The sequence below is a fragment of the Phyllostomus discolor genome, chromosome 4 (assembly GCF_004126475.2).
Source record: "Phyllostomus discolor isolate MPI-MPIP mPhyDis1 chromosome 4, mPhyDis1.pri.v3, whole genome shotgun sequence".
Lineage (NCBI taxonomy): Eukaryota > Metazoa > Chordata > Mammalia > Chiroptera > Phyllostomidae > Phyllostomus > Phyllostomus discolor.
Window position 1 is genome coordinate 125283003 of NC_040906.2, and position 18161 is coordinate 125301163.

Here is an 18161-nt window from a genome sequence, read left to right on the forward strand (position 1 = left end):
CATATTGCCTCTTCTCTTCACTTCTGCCATTGTCTGACCTCCGTTCCTGACTCTCGGCCAGCCCAGGCTGTTATGTTTGCCACCCAGCCCTTAGAAACGCTCGTGAGTAAAAGCATTCACAGCAGAAGACATGGTTCATAATGCACTCATCAGTAAAAATACAGACAATTATAAACATATGAAAAAAACCTGGAAAGAAATATACCTTCATGTTAACTGTTATATATTTGTGTTGTGGTTTTTCAGAGAATTCAAAAATTTCTTTTGTGTGCTCTTGTGTATTTTCCATATTTTTGACAGTGTATATGAGTTTAGTTGGTAATAAAATAATAAACAAATTAAATTTTTAATGAAAAAGTCATAACTTTAGTCATCAAAACAATCTTTTCAGGCTTATCTCCTGATTTTATCAGGTGCAAGAGTTTAAGAAGGGAAGACAGAGGAAGGACAAATAAATAGAGCTGGGCTGCCTTGAATGTTCTACTTTTGGGACTCAGGCCCTCTGGCTGCCTCCTAGGGCAGCATTTATCTGGAAGAATTGGACTTGGATTTGTTTCCAAGTTGCTTAACCTCTATAAGTCTCAGCTTCCTCCTCTGTAAAATGATGCAGGCCCCTCATGGGGCTGTTGAGAGCATAAAATGAGATGGCATTGTATCAATCACTCACTTAGTACCGTCACAGGCTCATAGCAAGTGGTTGTGGTGGTGTTTTGTATTATTACTGTTAGGTGACGGACATAAATCCTCCATTTCTACCTGCCATTTCTCAAGCATGTACTCTGGTATCCACTGTCTTAGTTTGCCACTGATATATCTTTTTTCTGATATCTCTATTGAATCTAAAAGGAGCTACAACAACGCTTCTCAAATTTGAATGATCATAGGGGTCACCTGTGGGTCTTGTCAAAATGCAGATTTGGACTCTGTAGGTGCTGGGTGGCATCCAAGATTTTGAAGTTTTTCCCCCAAAGTGACTATACCATTTTATTTATTTATTTCTCCAGTTTTATTGAGAAATAATTGACATACATCACTCTATAAGTTTAAGGCATACAGCATGATGGTTCAATGCACATATATTGTGTACACGATTTTGAATTTTTCACAAGCTCCCATGTGAGGTCAGTGTATTGTCCAAAGGCCACTTTTGTAGTAAGACTCAATTAGGAGGGCAGAGGTCAAATCCCACATCTCTCTGAAATCACCTCTAATGTCCCTAGTCAGAATGCTCCTCTCCTTTTTTGGCTCTCAAAGCACATCATTGATACTCCTCATTTAGCACTTACCACACAGCCTGCTTTGGTGTATTGCCGTACGTGCTTCTGTTCATGTACAGCTAAGTTCCTAACAGCAGCCTGTGTGGTGTTCGGCCCCTGGAAGCTGTCAGCATCAGCAGCGATGTGGATGCTGTGTGCCACCCAAAGGCTGTCAAATTATCGAACTGAATGGAAGAAAATGAAATGATGCATTAGAAATAACAATGTTTTTTTACATGACTATTCTCTTAGAAACTGTCAACATGAATCAACTCAATTTGTAGAAATAGTGGAAGAGACTATCTGTGTGAATAATCTCAAATGGCAAATATATGATAGTACTATTTCTCTTTTTGAAAAAACACATCATCGAATACAGAGTGGGATGCTATACTTGATGGAATGACAGGGTCTATTTGGGATGATATATTTTCCACAGATAACCAAACAAATGGGTAATAATTTGTTTTTCAAATTCTGAGTCTCTTGATCATAGTTTAAAAGTAGCATCTTAAAGGGCCTGAGGCCAAATTTGGGTCACCCTGCACAGAGGCTGGAGAGGTCATCTGTGGTCTTTGGGGGCAACGTGGACTCACTGCTGTTGAGAGTAGTCAGGGAAGAAACTGTGTGGGAATTGAAGAAGGTGCAGTGGGGGTCTGCTCTCTGGGTGTTCCTTTCTCTGGCGGCTGAGTAGCAGGGAAACCGCCCTGCCTGCCTGCGGAGTCTGTTCAGCCTTGTCATGACCACGTACTGAATACTTCTCATTTTCCTTCTCTGGAGCAACTGGCACTAATTTCAGGAGGACTTTCAATTTCATTTTAAAGAAGTTAGTACAAATACAAAGAAATTCCACATTCAGTAATCTTTTACTCCTCTACCTCTTAAGTCCTTATTGAAGCTTAAAGAATTTTCATCAGTACACTAAAAATAAATAGTTGGATATATTGCAAAACTTTTTTCAACACTTGACTCAAATCCACACGACTGCTAAGGCATTCTTTAAAGAAATCATTTGGGGAGACAGTGGTTTCTTGAAGTGGTCCCAGTGAGGATGTGGCTTATGCCGAACTCTTTTCGAATTTAGTTTCTCTATCTTGTGCCTGGTATCCAGCATTAGTTACAGAGTAAACAGCATCTTCCAGAGACTGACAGGGTCAGCTGCTGTGGGCATGTGGCCGATGACCTCCCTGGTGGATCACCGTCCTGTACGCTGCTTCCAAGTCAGTTGAAAGGTAAGTGTTCTTTCTGTGTAAGTGCAGACTGCTTTGGAACATGTTTCAATTTCACCTGATAAAACTGAAAGTATGTCCTGAACACACTGTCTCAAAGGGCACGGGCTGTTAGTTTGGGGGTAAAGTGATTTGTCATGTCAGCACAACTGCAACTGCTAAGCTGCTGGCTTTAGGGGGCAGTGAGCTACATGTTGAGCCTGGTTGCTTTGATTAAGTCATAAAGACACAGGAAAACTTAAACCCCAAATTCCTTCCCGAAGTTAGAATTACACATTGTCATTCCAGTATTCAAAAATCAAGGCTTTCTTTCCATTTCTTCATCCTTTCACCCAAAGTATTGTCAGTTTAACCTGGCTTGTTGTTTTCAGTTCTAAAACAGCAATGTTTTGAGTGTGTGTAGGAAAGAGAGATAATAAGAGAGAGGGAGAGAGACAGAGATAGAGATGGCAATAGAGAGACAGACTGACTATTAGGAAGTTTATCTGCTATTCAGAGGGCCTGGAGATATACCGAGTGTTAGTAAATGCAAGAGTAAAAACCTGTTCCACTCAGCACCTCTGTAAGTGGCACCATGAACAAGAGAAAACATATCAAAGTCTCTTGGAAATTATAGACACTGAATATACTCGTGGAATAGTTGAGAAAACAGAACGTGGTAGACTTGGATCCCTGATTGGTTTTAACCAGTTTGTATGTTATAGACTCTGGAGGTATGGATTTAGTTTCATATCAGAATCATTGTTATTTACAATTATCACCAATTTGATAATATTAGTTTTTTAAAAAAGCCTCCCATGTTATTTTCCAATAATTATTGTTAAAAGAATTATAATTTTAGATGCACACATTCAAAAATATAGCACTTTTCAAAGTTCTCCCAGCTCCCACTCTTCTGAAGTATTTTCTGATGTTCCAAACAAATGCTCTGATATCAAAAAGTGATTTTAAAAAGAAAATGCTCCTGCCCTTAACATTGACTACAATATCTTTTCCATAGCCATTTTGCCAATAAGTCCCAGAACCAAAGTAAGGGGACAAATAGTAGCAGAAGTACTAAAAAATATCATATTCCAATAGAAAAGGTTTATATTTCACTGAAGAGTTGTAATTACAAAGGTACAAATTTGTTCAGCTTTCATTATTATAATACATACGCTGATATCTTAGGCTTTACTTTCGTGTCTGCTTGGCTGACTCCACTTACAAAAATGTGTTCATTATGTAGTGACCAACTCAACTTCAAGAAACTCCTCTATAGATGTTATCTGTTCATGAGCTGTGGCCATGAGCCACAATTCTTGGTATCCTGTACCTCTGGCCTGCAAATGCCTCAAGGGATGCTTAAAAGGGTGATAGTGGGAGGTTGAGGTCTTTTTGTATTTGCCTCTGTGCCAGATGTACACACAGATGAGAAGGTAAGAGCCAGAACATTTTCCAGAAGAGTCCACAGTTGCTATGTGAGAGTTCACAGATGCCAGAGCTGATAAATAGACTCTGGTAGGGGAAAACCAGAGAATTCTGGGAATTTTTTTCTGCTTTTTGTTTTTATTGTTACATCCTGCTGGACCCCATTTGACTAACAAACAGAGCCTTCGAGACATACATTTTGAACTAAGAACAACATCAACAGGTCAACAGTTACTTGTTTGGGTAAGAGCATTTCTTAGTGCTAGGTCTGAGCTAGATTTGAAATACATTCCTGATGTGTGTGGTTCTTGGGACTGGCTATGGCACCTGGAGGCAAGCGCTGAGTGTAGTATCCTATCCTTGTCCAACACAAAATGGGCATGAGGGTTACATGGGCTTCTGACTCTACTGTGGAGAGCTTACAGGACCTTGGAGGTGCTATGTGGAATGAGAGGAAACCTATGTAAAAGGCATTCATTGTCCACAAGAGGATCCCTATTTAATAAAAAGATACTTATCCTTGGAACAGGCAATGTGGAAGATCCTCAGAGTCTACACCATGCTTTGTCGTCCATCATGTCTCTCTTTTTTTTTTTGTTTGAAAGAAAACAGTGTTTGCTTTTCATGCCTTGGGGGTATCTGTCTACCTTGTATAGTTTCCAGTATAGAGCATATATCTGTGCTTATGTTATGGAGGTGAAGCTTCTTTAAGTGGCAGGTGTGGGGAAATTGCCACTATCGACAAAAATAAAAGAAAACTCTGATCCAGTAAATGAACAAGCCATTTTAGTAGCTGCAAACTCTGCTTTCCCCCAGTGTTTGAGTACAGGCACCAAATCTGAGCAGCTGAGGTTTCAAAAGCCACCTACCACTCATAAGCCACGTGGTGGTGATGCAAAGGACACATGCAAAAGATAATGCAAAGGAGGAGGTGACAGTATCTCGAAGCAAATATCTTTTGCTGAGGGTCACTTGTTTCAATTTTGAATGGAATCATCTAGTGTGGTGTGGATTTTAATTTCCTGTTTGGAGTGACCCATTGTGCATATTATGTTCCTGGGAAAAAATAATACATTTCTAGCTTAGAAAGGAATTATAGATCTTCCTTTGATATTTTTAAAAATGTATTAAATTTGTTGAGGTACTCTCTTAGTATAACATTTATTTTTTAAAAGTGTACATAAAATTCAGTGATTTTTAGTATATTCAGAGTGATGCCATCATCATCATCTAGTTTCAGAATATTTTCGTCTTCCCAAAAAGAAACCTGTACCCATTAGCCGCCACTCCCTATTTTGCCTGGAACTAACACCTGGCAAGCACAAATTGTCTTTCTGTTTTATGGATTTGCCCATTTTGGGCATTTCATATAAATGAATCTTATAATATATGACTTTTTGTGACCAGTTCTTTCAGTGATCATATTTTAAAGGATCACTTTGTTGTGTGTATCAATACTTCTTTTCTTTTATTGCTGAATGATGTGCTACCATATGGACACACCACGTGTGTCTCACCGTTCCCATATTGATAGACAATTGTGTTGCTTCTACTTTTTGACTATTAGGAATAATGCTATCATGAGTATTTGTGTACAAGTTCTTGTGTGGACATGTTTTTACTTTTCTTGTGCATATGCCTAGAAGTAGAATTTCTGGATCATATGGTAATTCTATATAGAAAATTTTGAGGACCTGTCACATTGTTTTCTAAAGTGGCTGTTCCACTAAACAATCGTACCTTCAATGTAGGAGGCTTCCAGTTTTTCCACATTTTTGCCAAAGGTTGTTATTGGCCATTTCTTGACTTTAGCCATTCTAGTGTGTGTGTGTGGGGGTGTTAGCTCATTGTTATGATTTGAGTTCTCTAATCATAGTTTTATTGAATACCTTTTCTTGAGCTTGTTGGGCATTTACTCATTTTCCTTGGAGAAATATCTATTCAAATCCTTTGCCAATTTTTAAATTGGGTTACTTGTCTTTTTATTGTTGAGTTATAAGAGTTCTTTCTATATTCTGGAAACAAGTCTCTTATCAGATAAATGACTTACAAACATTTTCTCCCATTCTTTCTGGTAATTTTTGTGCCACATTTGTTAGGACTTTGATTGTATATTTGGAGTGACTTTTTCTAGGTGAACTTCACAAACCCAGGGAAATAATGGCAAATACTTTTACTGAGAACCTGCCTGATGCCAGACACTAGGCTAAGTTCTTTGCACTATTACCACATATAAATTGTGTAGTAACATTAAGAGGTTGGTATCATCCCATTATTTAAGGGAAAGGGAAATAAAACTCAGAATTAATTTGCTCAAAGTGACCAAACTAAAAAAGTGACAGAATCTGTAAATGAATCCAGTATTTTCCTGCTTTCTAAGCCTGTTTATTTCTCCTTTAATAGTTCTTTGAGTAAGAAGTGAACAATCAATATTCTATTCATCTATAGTATGATTTGAGTCTTATAAATATGCATTTTATTTCTGTTTTATACCAAAAGTCTTATAATTAACAATGCATCAAATGTCTTAAGTCACATCCATTTGCTACAATTCCCTCCAGTCCCACCCTCTTTCCCTTCCTCCCTCTTCCCTTCTTTCCTTCCTCTTCTTCCTGCCCTCTTTCCCTTACAAGACTTTATTTAGCACTTACTGTGTTCTCAGTGCCTGGATAAAGTGATGAATGAAGCACCCTCTGGTGCTTACACTCCAGTAGGAGGGACAAACTACAAATAAATGCAGATGGATAAACTTGAAATACCATGTGAAATAATAGAATACCAGAGGTGATGAGACCTGTGAAGGAGACTATAGCAAATGAATGGACAGAGGGTTTGTTGTTTTAGATGGGGTCATTGAGGAAGACCTGGATGAAGTGAGAAGGAGCACTCATGCCTGGCTGGGGACAGAGCACACCAGTCAGAGGAAGAAACATGTTTGTTGTGATTGATGACAGAAGGAGACCAGTGTGGCTCAGCCTCTTCTGTTTGGCCAGCAAGTGGATGAAGGCTAGCTTTTGCATGGGCATATTTTTTTTACATGTAGCAACTTATTGGTACCTATTGGGGATGGAGAGAAGAAGGGTCAGGTAGGTATTACATTTGTACTTAAAAGAATGATGAATGATGATGATTAAAAGGAGAATTGCCATGAAGATGATTATAATTTTTTTAAGTGTTTCCACCATATCTTCCTAAGAATCTTGTTTTTTAAGAGTCTTTGGGATATTGTCTGTTCTGTCAGTGAAGATATGCAATCTTTCTTCACTTTCAATACTGTATCAATACTTTGGGTTATAGCATTGTTTTACATCAGTTACTTGACTCCTTGGTATAGATATTGAGCTGTCATCATGATTTTTATTGTATTTCATCAGTCTCATTGTAGCTTCTTCTTTATATCTTTAGTTGTGGGACTTCTGTTCAGCCAGATTTCAGGGAAGTTCTGAATGATGGTTGTTCTGTAGTTTAGTTGTTCTGTAGTTTATTTTGATGCAGTTGTGGGGGTTTCTGAGTACTGCATTTACCTATGCCACCATCTTTTTTTTTCAGAGAGATGGGGAGGGAGGGAGAAAAAGAGAGAGAAATATCAGTGAAAGAAACATGATTGGTTGCTTCTTGTATGCGCCAGGACTGGGGATGGAACCTGCAACCTAGGCATGTGCCCTGATGCAATTGAACAGGTGACATTTCACTTTGCAGGATGACGCACAACTGAACAGTCGCACGAGTCAGGGCCCTATACTACCCTCTTGACTCTCTATGTGAGCATAATTTTACTCAAGGAGAGCTCTTGTTCTTAAAACATATCTAAGATAATTTAAACATGTCTCTAAATGAATGGGATAGATAGTATTCACCTTACAGTGCTGGTGCTATTTCCCCGTTCTCTCTGTTGTGCCTGTGAGGAAATCACTTGTTCCGAGGCACCAAAGTGCACAGTGGTTAGGAGCTTGGGCCAGGGGGCTTGAGTGCCACATATTAGTTATGGACCCAGTTGGGTCTTATTTTTTTTTTTTTACCTCTAAAATGGATATATTAGTTTACTAGGACTGCAGCAACCAATACCACAGACTTAAACCACAGACATGTATTTCCTCACAATTCTGGAGGCTAGAAATCTAAGATCAAGGTGTTGTCAGGGTTGGTTGTCAGGCCTAAGACCTCTTTCCCTCGCTTGTAGATGGCCATCTTCTCCCTGTCTTCCCTCTAAGTGCATCTTTGTCCTAATCTCCTATAAGGACACTGGTCTTATTGGAATAAGGTCAACTCTAATGACTTCATTTTATCTTAATTACCTCTTTACAGACCCAATTTTCAAATATAGTCTTATTCTGAGATATCGGGAGTTAGGTCTTCAACATATTAAATATTTTTTTGGTGGGGGTCACAATTTGGCCCATAACAACAGAGAAAATAATAGTATCTGCCATCTAGAGTGGTTTTGAGAATTAATTGAGATCATACAAGGTTTGCAGCAGTTCCTGGCACGTGGTGAATGCTATTAAAGCATGCTATATAAGAGTGTTATTATCCTACTCACATCCAGTCATGCCTATGTTGTGAGTTTGTTAAGGGAGGAAATGTAGACATTGTATCTTTTATTATTTAAAAAGAATCTCCCTGCACCTAGGATGATCTTTGCCTATTATAGGTACTCAGTGCCTGTTTGTTGAATTACAGCTTTCATTCCTCCCACTACCACTGACACATCCCTCATTACCACCACTCTCTTCCTCTCCAGCCAGCCCTACAACCCACCAGTCCTCTGCTTCTACCTGGATCCTGAATTCCACCTTCAAGCACGAAACTAGCCATAACTGAGTTTCTGTTTGCTGCCATAGTGCACTTTTTTCCCCTAGAGTGATTTTGGAGGTTCCATTCACATAAAATTTCAATGATTACCTTGCTTTTGACACGTGCCAGTCTTGCACTCTGGTAGACCTAGAAGACTTCAGTTTTCATACTTGTCAGGGCAACAGCTAGCATGTATGATTTCCTTTCTGAAATTCAGAGTTGAGCCAGAGAGGGAAACCTCATTTACGCATGAGTCTAATAAAAGGTTTTTGAATTTATTATGCTCAGTAGGATTAGTGAGACTTGTTTTCTACTCTATGTTTCTGAACTCCTCAGCCCTTCCGTCATGATGCCAAATAAGCTGAGAGAGACCTGCCTGGCAGTAAAGAACTAGCTGTGATCACACTGAAGCCAGTTTCACAACACATTTCCTAAAATGTTTTCTTAAGAAGTAAAGTAAAAATTGATAGAAAATTTGAGTTAAGGTCAGAAACAGGTGTTAAAAAGACATTTGAAGCAAGTTGAGGGATTAGGCCAACATAGAGAGCAGTCTTAGCTGACTCTGGAAGCCATTTTTATTTTTTATTGCTGTGAAGAAAAAAAAACACAGGGAGAGTTAATTACTAGCTGGCTACATAATTAATTTTCTTTAAGGCATGTGACAGTTTCTAAAGAATTCTGAAAATGTTGTTCCATTGGTAAAATGAATTTCATCTGTTATGTCATAACTTTGTCCCCAGTAGAAACGCCAGCACAAAATCAGTATTTGTGAAAATGAACATGACTCTTATTTCATATTTCTAAATATCATTTGCCAAATTATTATGGAACAAAACTGGCAATGGCCCTTGAATATATGTGTTACATCTTCATAGTTTTAATTAGTTATCCTTTGCTCTATCCTTTTAATGTACTTTTAAAATTTTTGAGCAACAAAATATTGCAGAAATCCCTGGGCCATCAGGGCAAAAATTGTAATTCGGAAGAATGACTGGCTGATTCATATTTGCTATATGACTATCACATTTGTCCTTTTGAAAGTGATTTATTAGGTCTTTATTCTGGAGTGTATTTTTTTCTGCTCCAAAGACTCTGAATGAATTCTTTGATAGTTGCTGTTTGTCACACACATCTTACTTTGTTCAGGGAACCTAACCTGGTGGAATATTTTTCTGTTGGAGAACTTGCTTTCATATCTAGTGACATTTATCACGATCCGAGGCCAGCTGCCTGACTTCTCTTCCGTGCTCTGTCTGTGGGGATTGAACATCTATAAATGGAAACACTAGCTAACCAGAAATTATCGCCAGGGCGTTCTGATAGTGTCCTGGGCTTTCACAACTTGGAATGTCCTGTAATATCTAACATGTAAGCACGTCAAATCATTTTCTAGACAGAATCTGCATCTCTCTTTTTCTGTGTGTCTCTCTCTCTTTCAACATGGAATTTGAAAAGCATGAAAAAGGAAGCTTATTAAATGAGAATTTAGAGGAGAAACTGACGGTAAGATTTGTGAGATTTAGCATATGTAGTTTTACAACATAATTGCCAGAGTGAAAAAGCAGTTGTCACAGATTAGAAAATTGTGTTAGCCAGTCTATAATTTCATGTTTCTCTGGTCAACAACCTTGAAGTTAAGAATTCCATGGGCTTTACTAAAAATAATGTCGTTAATAAAAAATTGTCATTACTGGAATATGGACAAATTCAATTTGGTTACCTTCACTTTAAAAGCCAGAATGAATTTATTTTGAGCCCTGATGTGATTGCCTCAATATTGAAAACTTATTTTATTCATTGCTGTAAATCTTAGCAAAGGTTCAAAGTCTAATTTCTCTTGGAGATACTAGGAATATATGTCAAGGAAAACATATTAAGTATTATAGAATATTCTAATGTTTTTTGGAATAAGTTAATGAACTTCTAATGTAAGGATAAAGTTTATAGAATGTTTTATTTTTTTTTTGCAATAGAAGTTGCAAAAGTAACTTTACCTTGATGTTGAAATATTAAACATCAATGAAATATAGTGGTCACCTGTATTTTCTTGAACAGAAATATACTGTTGCCTTGAGTAGAATCATGGTTCACCTGATGGGTATAGGAGGCTAATTATGTTTGTAAACTTATTGTGGCTACAGAGTTCACGTTAGAAAAGGGCATGGTCACCTTTAATAGTAGTGCAAGTAGCAAAAAGTGAAATCATATCGACTATAAAAACATGGTTTCTTAAACACATGAGAATGCATTGCTCTGAATGTCTGAAATTGAGATTTATGCACTATTAATGATCTTAATACTTGGATTATGAAAAAAAGAACCATATTGGGTTTAACCTCCTAAAGTGTATTAGAATTTCAAAGTCTTGAAGAAATAAATTGGATAAAATATAACCTTTCCTTAAAGGATTCAGGTCATACTTTTGAACATCAATTGTGGACCTCATTTCTATGTGGTTGTCTAAACGTGTAATGGCCACAGACTATTGCTTTTTAACTGTTTTTAAAAACCATGCGTTATTGCAGAACTCACCAATGTTTTAACTCGGAAAGGTCTGGGTGAGAATTCTCACTTCACACTTCTAAACGTAGGACTACAGGTTTTGCTTAAGCTTTCTCAGTCTTAGTTAATGTATTTATTTGTGAGACAGGGAACAGTAATTCCTGATTTGAAGGCTGTACTGGGGATTAAAAAATTATAATGTATGTGAAATCCTTAGGCTGAAGCTGTGACTTGCAAACTGTTTTTGGCCTGACTTACTTTAAAAGCACATATCCAAAATTTATTAATATAGAAAGAGAGAGCTGAAATGAATTGCAAAGTACAAGAAAAATTCAGATATGCTAACCATAAAGACTTGCTTAGTGGTAATAAAATCTTTATGGAACCAGAATGAGAGAATAAATAAATATAGTAATAAAGAGCTGCTGTGTATTAGTGTGCAATGACCCAGATCTTCCTGGCAATCTTTTACAGGAAGTCCTGCAAATAAACATAGTGGACATGGGGCAAGTGAACAAAACTGAAAATGATCATTTATTATTTGACATGATTTGGTGTATAAACATTTCACCTTCTGGAAGGTCAGGCTTTCTGCATGCCTGATTCTACCTTGAGCACCACCACCAGTCTAGAAGTGAGAACTGAGAAAGCAGCACAGAATTTATAAACACTATCTGGGGGAGAGGCCTAGGGCTAGTTTCTGATTAACTTTCAGAACTTCCAGAAGATTAGAGGTAAATATGGGGCAGATCAGAAGGCACAAGAACGTCCCATCTGCATTGAGAAGCAACAGTTCTCAGGGAGGGAGGGAACACCTTCAAAGTTCAATATGTGGGGCAATTGCCTGTGCAGGCGAACAGAACCAGGTTCGTAATGCAAACACTTTTCAGGCACAGGAATTCCGATGACGCTGTTAGCTTTTGTTCAGTATTTCTATTTAAGAGAGCTGGAAAATAGATATTTTAGAAAGTTTTCAATAGAATTTATTTTAGTTAAACGCTTTGGCTCTTTACATGAATAAACATTCTAAAAGTTCAGCTCATGGAGTGTTGTATTCCTTGCTAATACCAATGTAACAAAGTATGACTGGCTAGATTGCTGAATACAGTCTAAAATGTGTGTTTGTGGAGTTCGGTAAGTTCTTAAAAGTATTAAATTTATTCATTATAAATAGTAAAGTTTATAAAAATATACTTTTAAAGGGTAGAATATTATGCCATTAAAATATTTAAACATACATATATTATTATTGAGTTTTAATATGCATCTGGTTTAAAATTAAGTTAAAGGATACTTAAGATCTTTATCATGAACAGTATTATAGTATTACATATCACACAATTAAGCAATATGCATGGTTGGCTTTATTTGAAAACAAAATTTTAAGGTAAGATTTATAGCAAGTAAGAAAACCAATAGTCAGCAGATTTTAAAAAATCATTACTTCATTCTATCCAAATACACAGACAAAAATAAAGTATGTTTCTTTACTACATATCCAATATGAACTGTACTTTATATGGGTGAGTGAAATTGCTACCTTTAGCTACTGATATTTTTGCCCTGAATTTGTTGCTCTTTGGTGATTAAAAGTAGATTCATGGGTGCTTGACAATTGGAGGTGCCACTTTTATATCTATTCATCAATAATCAGAAAAAAAAACAACCGTGATTCTCAACTCCTTCAAAACGTGCCAAATTTATCTAAAGTCCTCATACATTGGTAGATGTCATCCCAATTTTTCAAACATGAAAAAGACAAATCAATTAGCATGGATTTATAAGGACATTTCCACCCCTTGAAAAACCAGCATATTGAGCTGTGTTGTATACTTTAGTCAAAGCCTGATTCTGAAAAGTCAGATTACACTAAAAGTAATTTTTGTGGAGGAAGGAAGGGGGCTATTTTGTAACAATACAGTTCAGTTTTGTCGATTCCACAATAATTGGTGTTGGTGCTGAAAGCATCTTTGTTTTTCCTGGTCAGACTTGAATAACCCTTGTATCCTGTTTCTCCCAAAATATGTTCCTTGGAACTCTGATTTTCTAAACTACTCCATAAAAAGATGTTCTGGTCTAGTCTCAAGAACATTCATAGAACTCTGTGTAGGAAATCCACTATACAGCATATTTCCCTTTGGAGACTCATATTGCATTTTAAATACTTAAGGCCATAATACACTCTGGAGGTTAATCTAGTCTTTGTTAAACTCCTTACCAATATAGTGCATTATAATATGTGTATGCAATGACAGTGAACATTTTAAGTAGTGTTCTTTGGAACACACTTTAAAACCTGTGTCAACATATTAATTGCCTGATTTTTTGTGAGTTGCAGTTTCAGAATAATGATACTTATGGCAATAAATTCAAACTGGGAATCATATCTATAATATGAAGTTATTTTTGGAGGAATTTAAAAAATAAATACCTTTCTATTTAGTATGTTCTAATAAATAAGTAAAATTAAGTCAAGGAATTCTGACTTCTCTCCAAACCATTTTTCTTTTAGATTAAATACACCAACAAAGAATTTCACTTACATTTACTTTTCATAATGAAAAGAAACAATTCATATTTTAATATAGTAAAAATGATCATGTACCTCAGAGCATTCTGATGTAATAGTGGTTTCTCTAAAAGATGATAAGAACAAGCAGATCTCATGTATAAATCTAGTAATTTCTATCATATTTGTAAAATATGTCTTAAGGAACAATTCTATCTTACCAAATAATAAATGTTCAATAAATATCACAAATATAATGATAGCAAAAGAATGTCATACAGCTGATTTTTTATTGAGATTTGATGTACACAAATCAACACAGAAGACAATTTCCAAATGCCATAAATATTACTTTATTGAGTAAAAGTAACTATCTGAGCTTGAGAAAGAAATTATGTCATCTGACAGTTTTTTTTTAAACAGGGTATATCTCATATTAGAAGGTGGCAACATTTTAAATAATAGAATTTTTACATTTTATATTTAAAATATTTTTAATTTACTTTGAATTTAATGGAGGAAGATATTCAATAATATGTAAATTTGCTTATGATCTCACAAACAATCTTCTCGAGATCATGCTGCTTCATTTTTAATGCTACAATGAAAGAGAAAGAAATTGAAGAAATGCTGTGGGCAGAATGTAAAAATACAGAAAATTACGCATCTTAAAATTCTGTGATAATTCAGAGAAGGGTAGCTCTTTAAATAAGGTTAAGTTAGTTATTAATTCATAGCTTAATTAATACAAATAAAATTGATTACTTACTAAGAAGAGATGGATTACAAACAAAAAACTTGGAACTGGCACTTTGGTTATAATTCCTGTGTTATTATTTGATGGCAAGTTTGAGTTTGCTGGAGAGCATCTTCAGAGATGCAATCTAGTATCTACTTGGTAGAAATGTCCTCAGAAAAAACAAAATGAGTCTTTCAATCAATACACACTTCCAAATGCCTATTTGAAACAAGACAGAGCACTAAGCTCTGTACCATGCAGTGGAAACACGCATGATAAAATCTTGGCCACCAAGGAGATTATTATGTTTTGATTATATTTAAGCAGATTATGAAATAGTAATGGTAACTTTTAGTAGCTTGGGAATATTCTAAGTGGACAAAATGAATACATACCAAATTTGTTTTTCTCACATGAATTTGCAACAGCAGGTCTATAGTCATCAGAATGTCTTAACAAAAGGAACAATTGTAAAGCATTGTATGCAGTAACATATTTGATTTCATAATAATGTTCACTGTTGGAGGAGGTCATCGAGAGGACCTGACCACTGGTTCACCCATGAGTGGGACCCTGGGCAGTCAGAGGCTCCCCACCAACTGCTGTCCTTAGAACGTACATGCTCCCCACCATTTCCACAGTGGAAGCTGTTTTCAAAGACACAACCACGAAATGTATTGTTGAGAACATCTGAATAGTTTAGGGTGCTGGACCCCATTAAAACCTCTATAGAAGCTTTGAAGATTCTGGTGGGCAGGTGCAGAGATCTTGTCCTGAAGACACCCAAGACGAGCTTCATATGTAAGTTCCTTTCTGTATTAAGCCTGCCAGCTACCAGTCTGTAGCGGTCTGCCTCTTATGTCTCAAGAACATTCTCCTTGCACTTCATGTAAAGGGGCCAGTTTCAAATTTCCCCCAGGAAGCTCCCAATTTTTGAACCAATGTCTATGTCTATATTTATTTTTCTAACTGTATCTAACTATAATAATTGGTTGCAGGCACTAGTAAGCACTGACATACCTGAAGAAAAAATTTATACTGCTGATATTTCTGATGTGTTATTGAGAGATTATTTTCAGCATGGCTTGAATGTTGTTTCTGACCTAGACATGATTCCTGAGAAGGTTATATAATAAAATAAGTGGTAAATTTAGGGTTGTAAATCTCTATAAGGAAGATGCTAGATCTCTGTATCCTTGGATCATAATTGATGGCCTTGGATCTGTACGAAACTAATTTTGGTAATGATCAAAATGAGGGAAAGATGAAAACAATGACATTTCCTTTTCTGTGGCATTTTATTATTTATTTTGGAAACTTCCTTTCATTCCTTTGTTATTTGTAAGAGTGGACCGATGGCCATCTCTATTCTGGATTTTACTGATAAAGGTGCACTGAATGTCCATTTTGTCTGAGTGGTCATTCTGATGGTAGGGAATGTGAGTTCATTTGTCGCCAAACATTAAGCCCCTTATGCTGCTGGCTCATGTTTGCTTTTATGGGTGACACCGTCGTGGAGAATGGCAGGCATCTGGGCACCTTTAGGAATGCTGCTGGCCTCTCTAACACGTTTGTGGTGCTTCCGGTGCATTCTATAGCTCTATCTGGCACTGTGCCCAGGATGGCCCATTCAGCAGCAGTATATTTTGAATTTATTATTCCCTTTTCTCCATAGAGGACGAGACCTCTGTAACAAGTTGACATTTAAAATACTCAGTGAAAATAATTACTTAAAAAAAACCCCCAACAAACCAGATGGGCAGTAATGAACAAAATTGTATGGTTAGTGCCTCAATGAGTATCCTTCAACTGGAAGACAAGTGGAGGAAATTCAGAAGTAGGATTCTCTGAAGTTCTGAACTTAGTGTTGCTTACGTGATTTTAGTAAGATTAATTTATTCCCATTTCTAAGGGAGATAAGAACTCTCTGAGAAGTAAATGAATTGGATACAGGATTGATCAGTCTGCACCTGGTGTTAGAAAGTTATAAGTATTCCAAAGAGTTGAGACATCCCTCAAGCATCATGAGTAATAAGATTCTGGTTTTACTGCAGCTGAAGATGTATGGCTGCAAAAAGGAGCCATGAATCCTGATCATTTGGCAGGTCAAAGTGAAAAACTAAATAATTGATTTCAAGTCTCTTTGCATAAGAAATAATCCTACCCTAACATTTTTCTGGCTTCCTCTCCATAGAGCCAGTAACACATAAATTTTAAAAAAATACCTGAAGAATTTGTAGCATGAAATTCAAAAAAGGGGGAAGGAGATGAGGCGCCAGGATAATGGTGGACTATGGAGATCAACAGGAAATTACTAAGCAGTGGGAACTGAAATCGTAGTGGGCATAATTGCAGAATGTTGAGTTCTGCATCATGTAGAATGATAAATTGCAGAATGATGGGACTGGAGAAGTGGTGAATTAGGGAAGGTGAGTTCATGCAGGCGTTCTGAATACCATCATACACGTCTATGAAAACTCTGTGTGTGTGTGTATGCTGATGAGGACTTCATCTCGCCAAAAAGAGGCCTTCTGTCTCTTCCTAAGTGCCGTCTAGTGTGGTGAAAAGCATGCTGTGTCTGACTTTAGGAGGCTGGTATTGGTGTTAAGTTTGTGTTTGTGTGGCCTTTGACAAATCACTGAACTTTGGTTTTGTTATCTATGAAGTGAGGGGTTGTATTGGATTGGGAAAGATGGCTATGCTCTTTAGCATTTTGTCAGTCAGTAGAAACTGTCCCTTGGCTGTGAACTTATTAAATCCTTTCCATGGTAAATAATGCCTGTTTATACAAACATTAGGAACCTTCAAGTAGTTAATATTTCTATGTCATCACCAAATGTAAAATAAACATCCTTGTTATTAGATTAAACCTTTTTTGTAGTATAGGAAGTTTACAGTTTAGTGCTTGTGAGTTGAATTGCATATATTTTCTATATTTTCCGAGAAACAACAATGATTTGAGAATTGAATCATGGGTGAAAATTATGGAATATGTGAAGAAAGTAGCCTCAATATTAATATTGAAATATTATCAAAGCAAAGCATTCTATTTTCTCATAATATTACATAAAATAAAGTGGATGCTGTGTTTTCATAAGGAATAAAAATGTAGAAAACATAATATCGGCATTTTAGATGTTATTTCTAAAATGGTTTCTTTAGCTCTTATTCATTCCCTTTTGTAGTCTGCACTGCTCCCTGCGCTGTGCCTGACACAGATATCTTGGTGCCTTTGCAACTCTAATTTTAGTCCCTTTGCATTGCCGCAGGCTGGGGAAAAGGTGGGCTGTGTGGAAATGGCAAAATCCTAGCCACCATTTCCACTTTCCTTAGTCCTTTAAGAAAAATGAAGGCTGTGTTTGTTAGATCCTGGGGAGGGGAAGTGGAAGTAAAGTGAAACTGATAAGGATCCAGATTTCTACTTCATGGTTCAAATGAAGTTCTTGAAGCCATCCAGTCCTTTGAAAACCACTGCTGATTAAAGCAGTGTCTGCTGATAATGTAAGTCTGAGAGGTACTGTTTCAATGCATCTTTTGCTACAGCTCTGTGTGATGGTGAATAACAGAAGGGAGATGGGTTGCAGGCTCTAACTGAGCTGAGTTTTCACAGTGATGTTTATAACACACTGTACATGTGGCGAGGTATTTTCTAGATTCTCATTGTGGGAATTACAATTACTTACATATCTAGTTGTTCTGTTCCAAGTATGGCTCCCCTCAGG

The 18161-nt window shown here is 36.8% G+C and overlaps 1 protein-coding gene across 9 annotated transcripts in view; it reads left to right on the plus strand.

Annotated features, from left to right (window-relative positions):
• Positions 1 to 10046: 10046 nt before the first annotated feature.
• LOC114494998 (muscular LMNA interacting protein) overlaps positions 10047 to 18161 on the plus strand; it is a 235055-nt gene continuing 226940 nt past the window's right edge. For all 9 annotated transcript variants that reach the window (XM_036024247.1, XM_036024249.1, XM_036024253.1 and 6 more), the window contains exon 1: positions 10047 to 10192. In XM_036024247.1, coding sequence (XP_035880140.1) covers positions 10130 to 10192 — 63 coding nt within the window. In that variant the 5' untranslated portion in view covers positions 10047 to 10129. The remainder of the gene's footprint in view (positions 10193 to 18161) is intronic.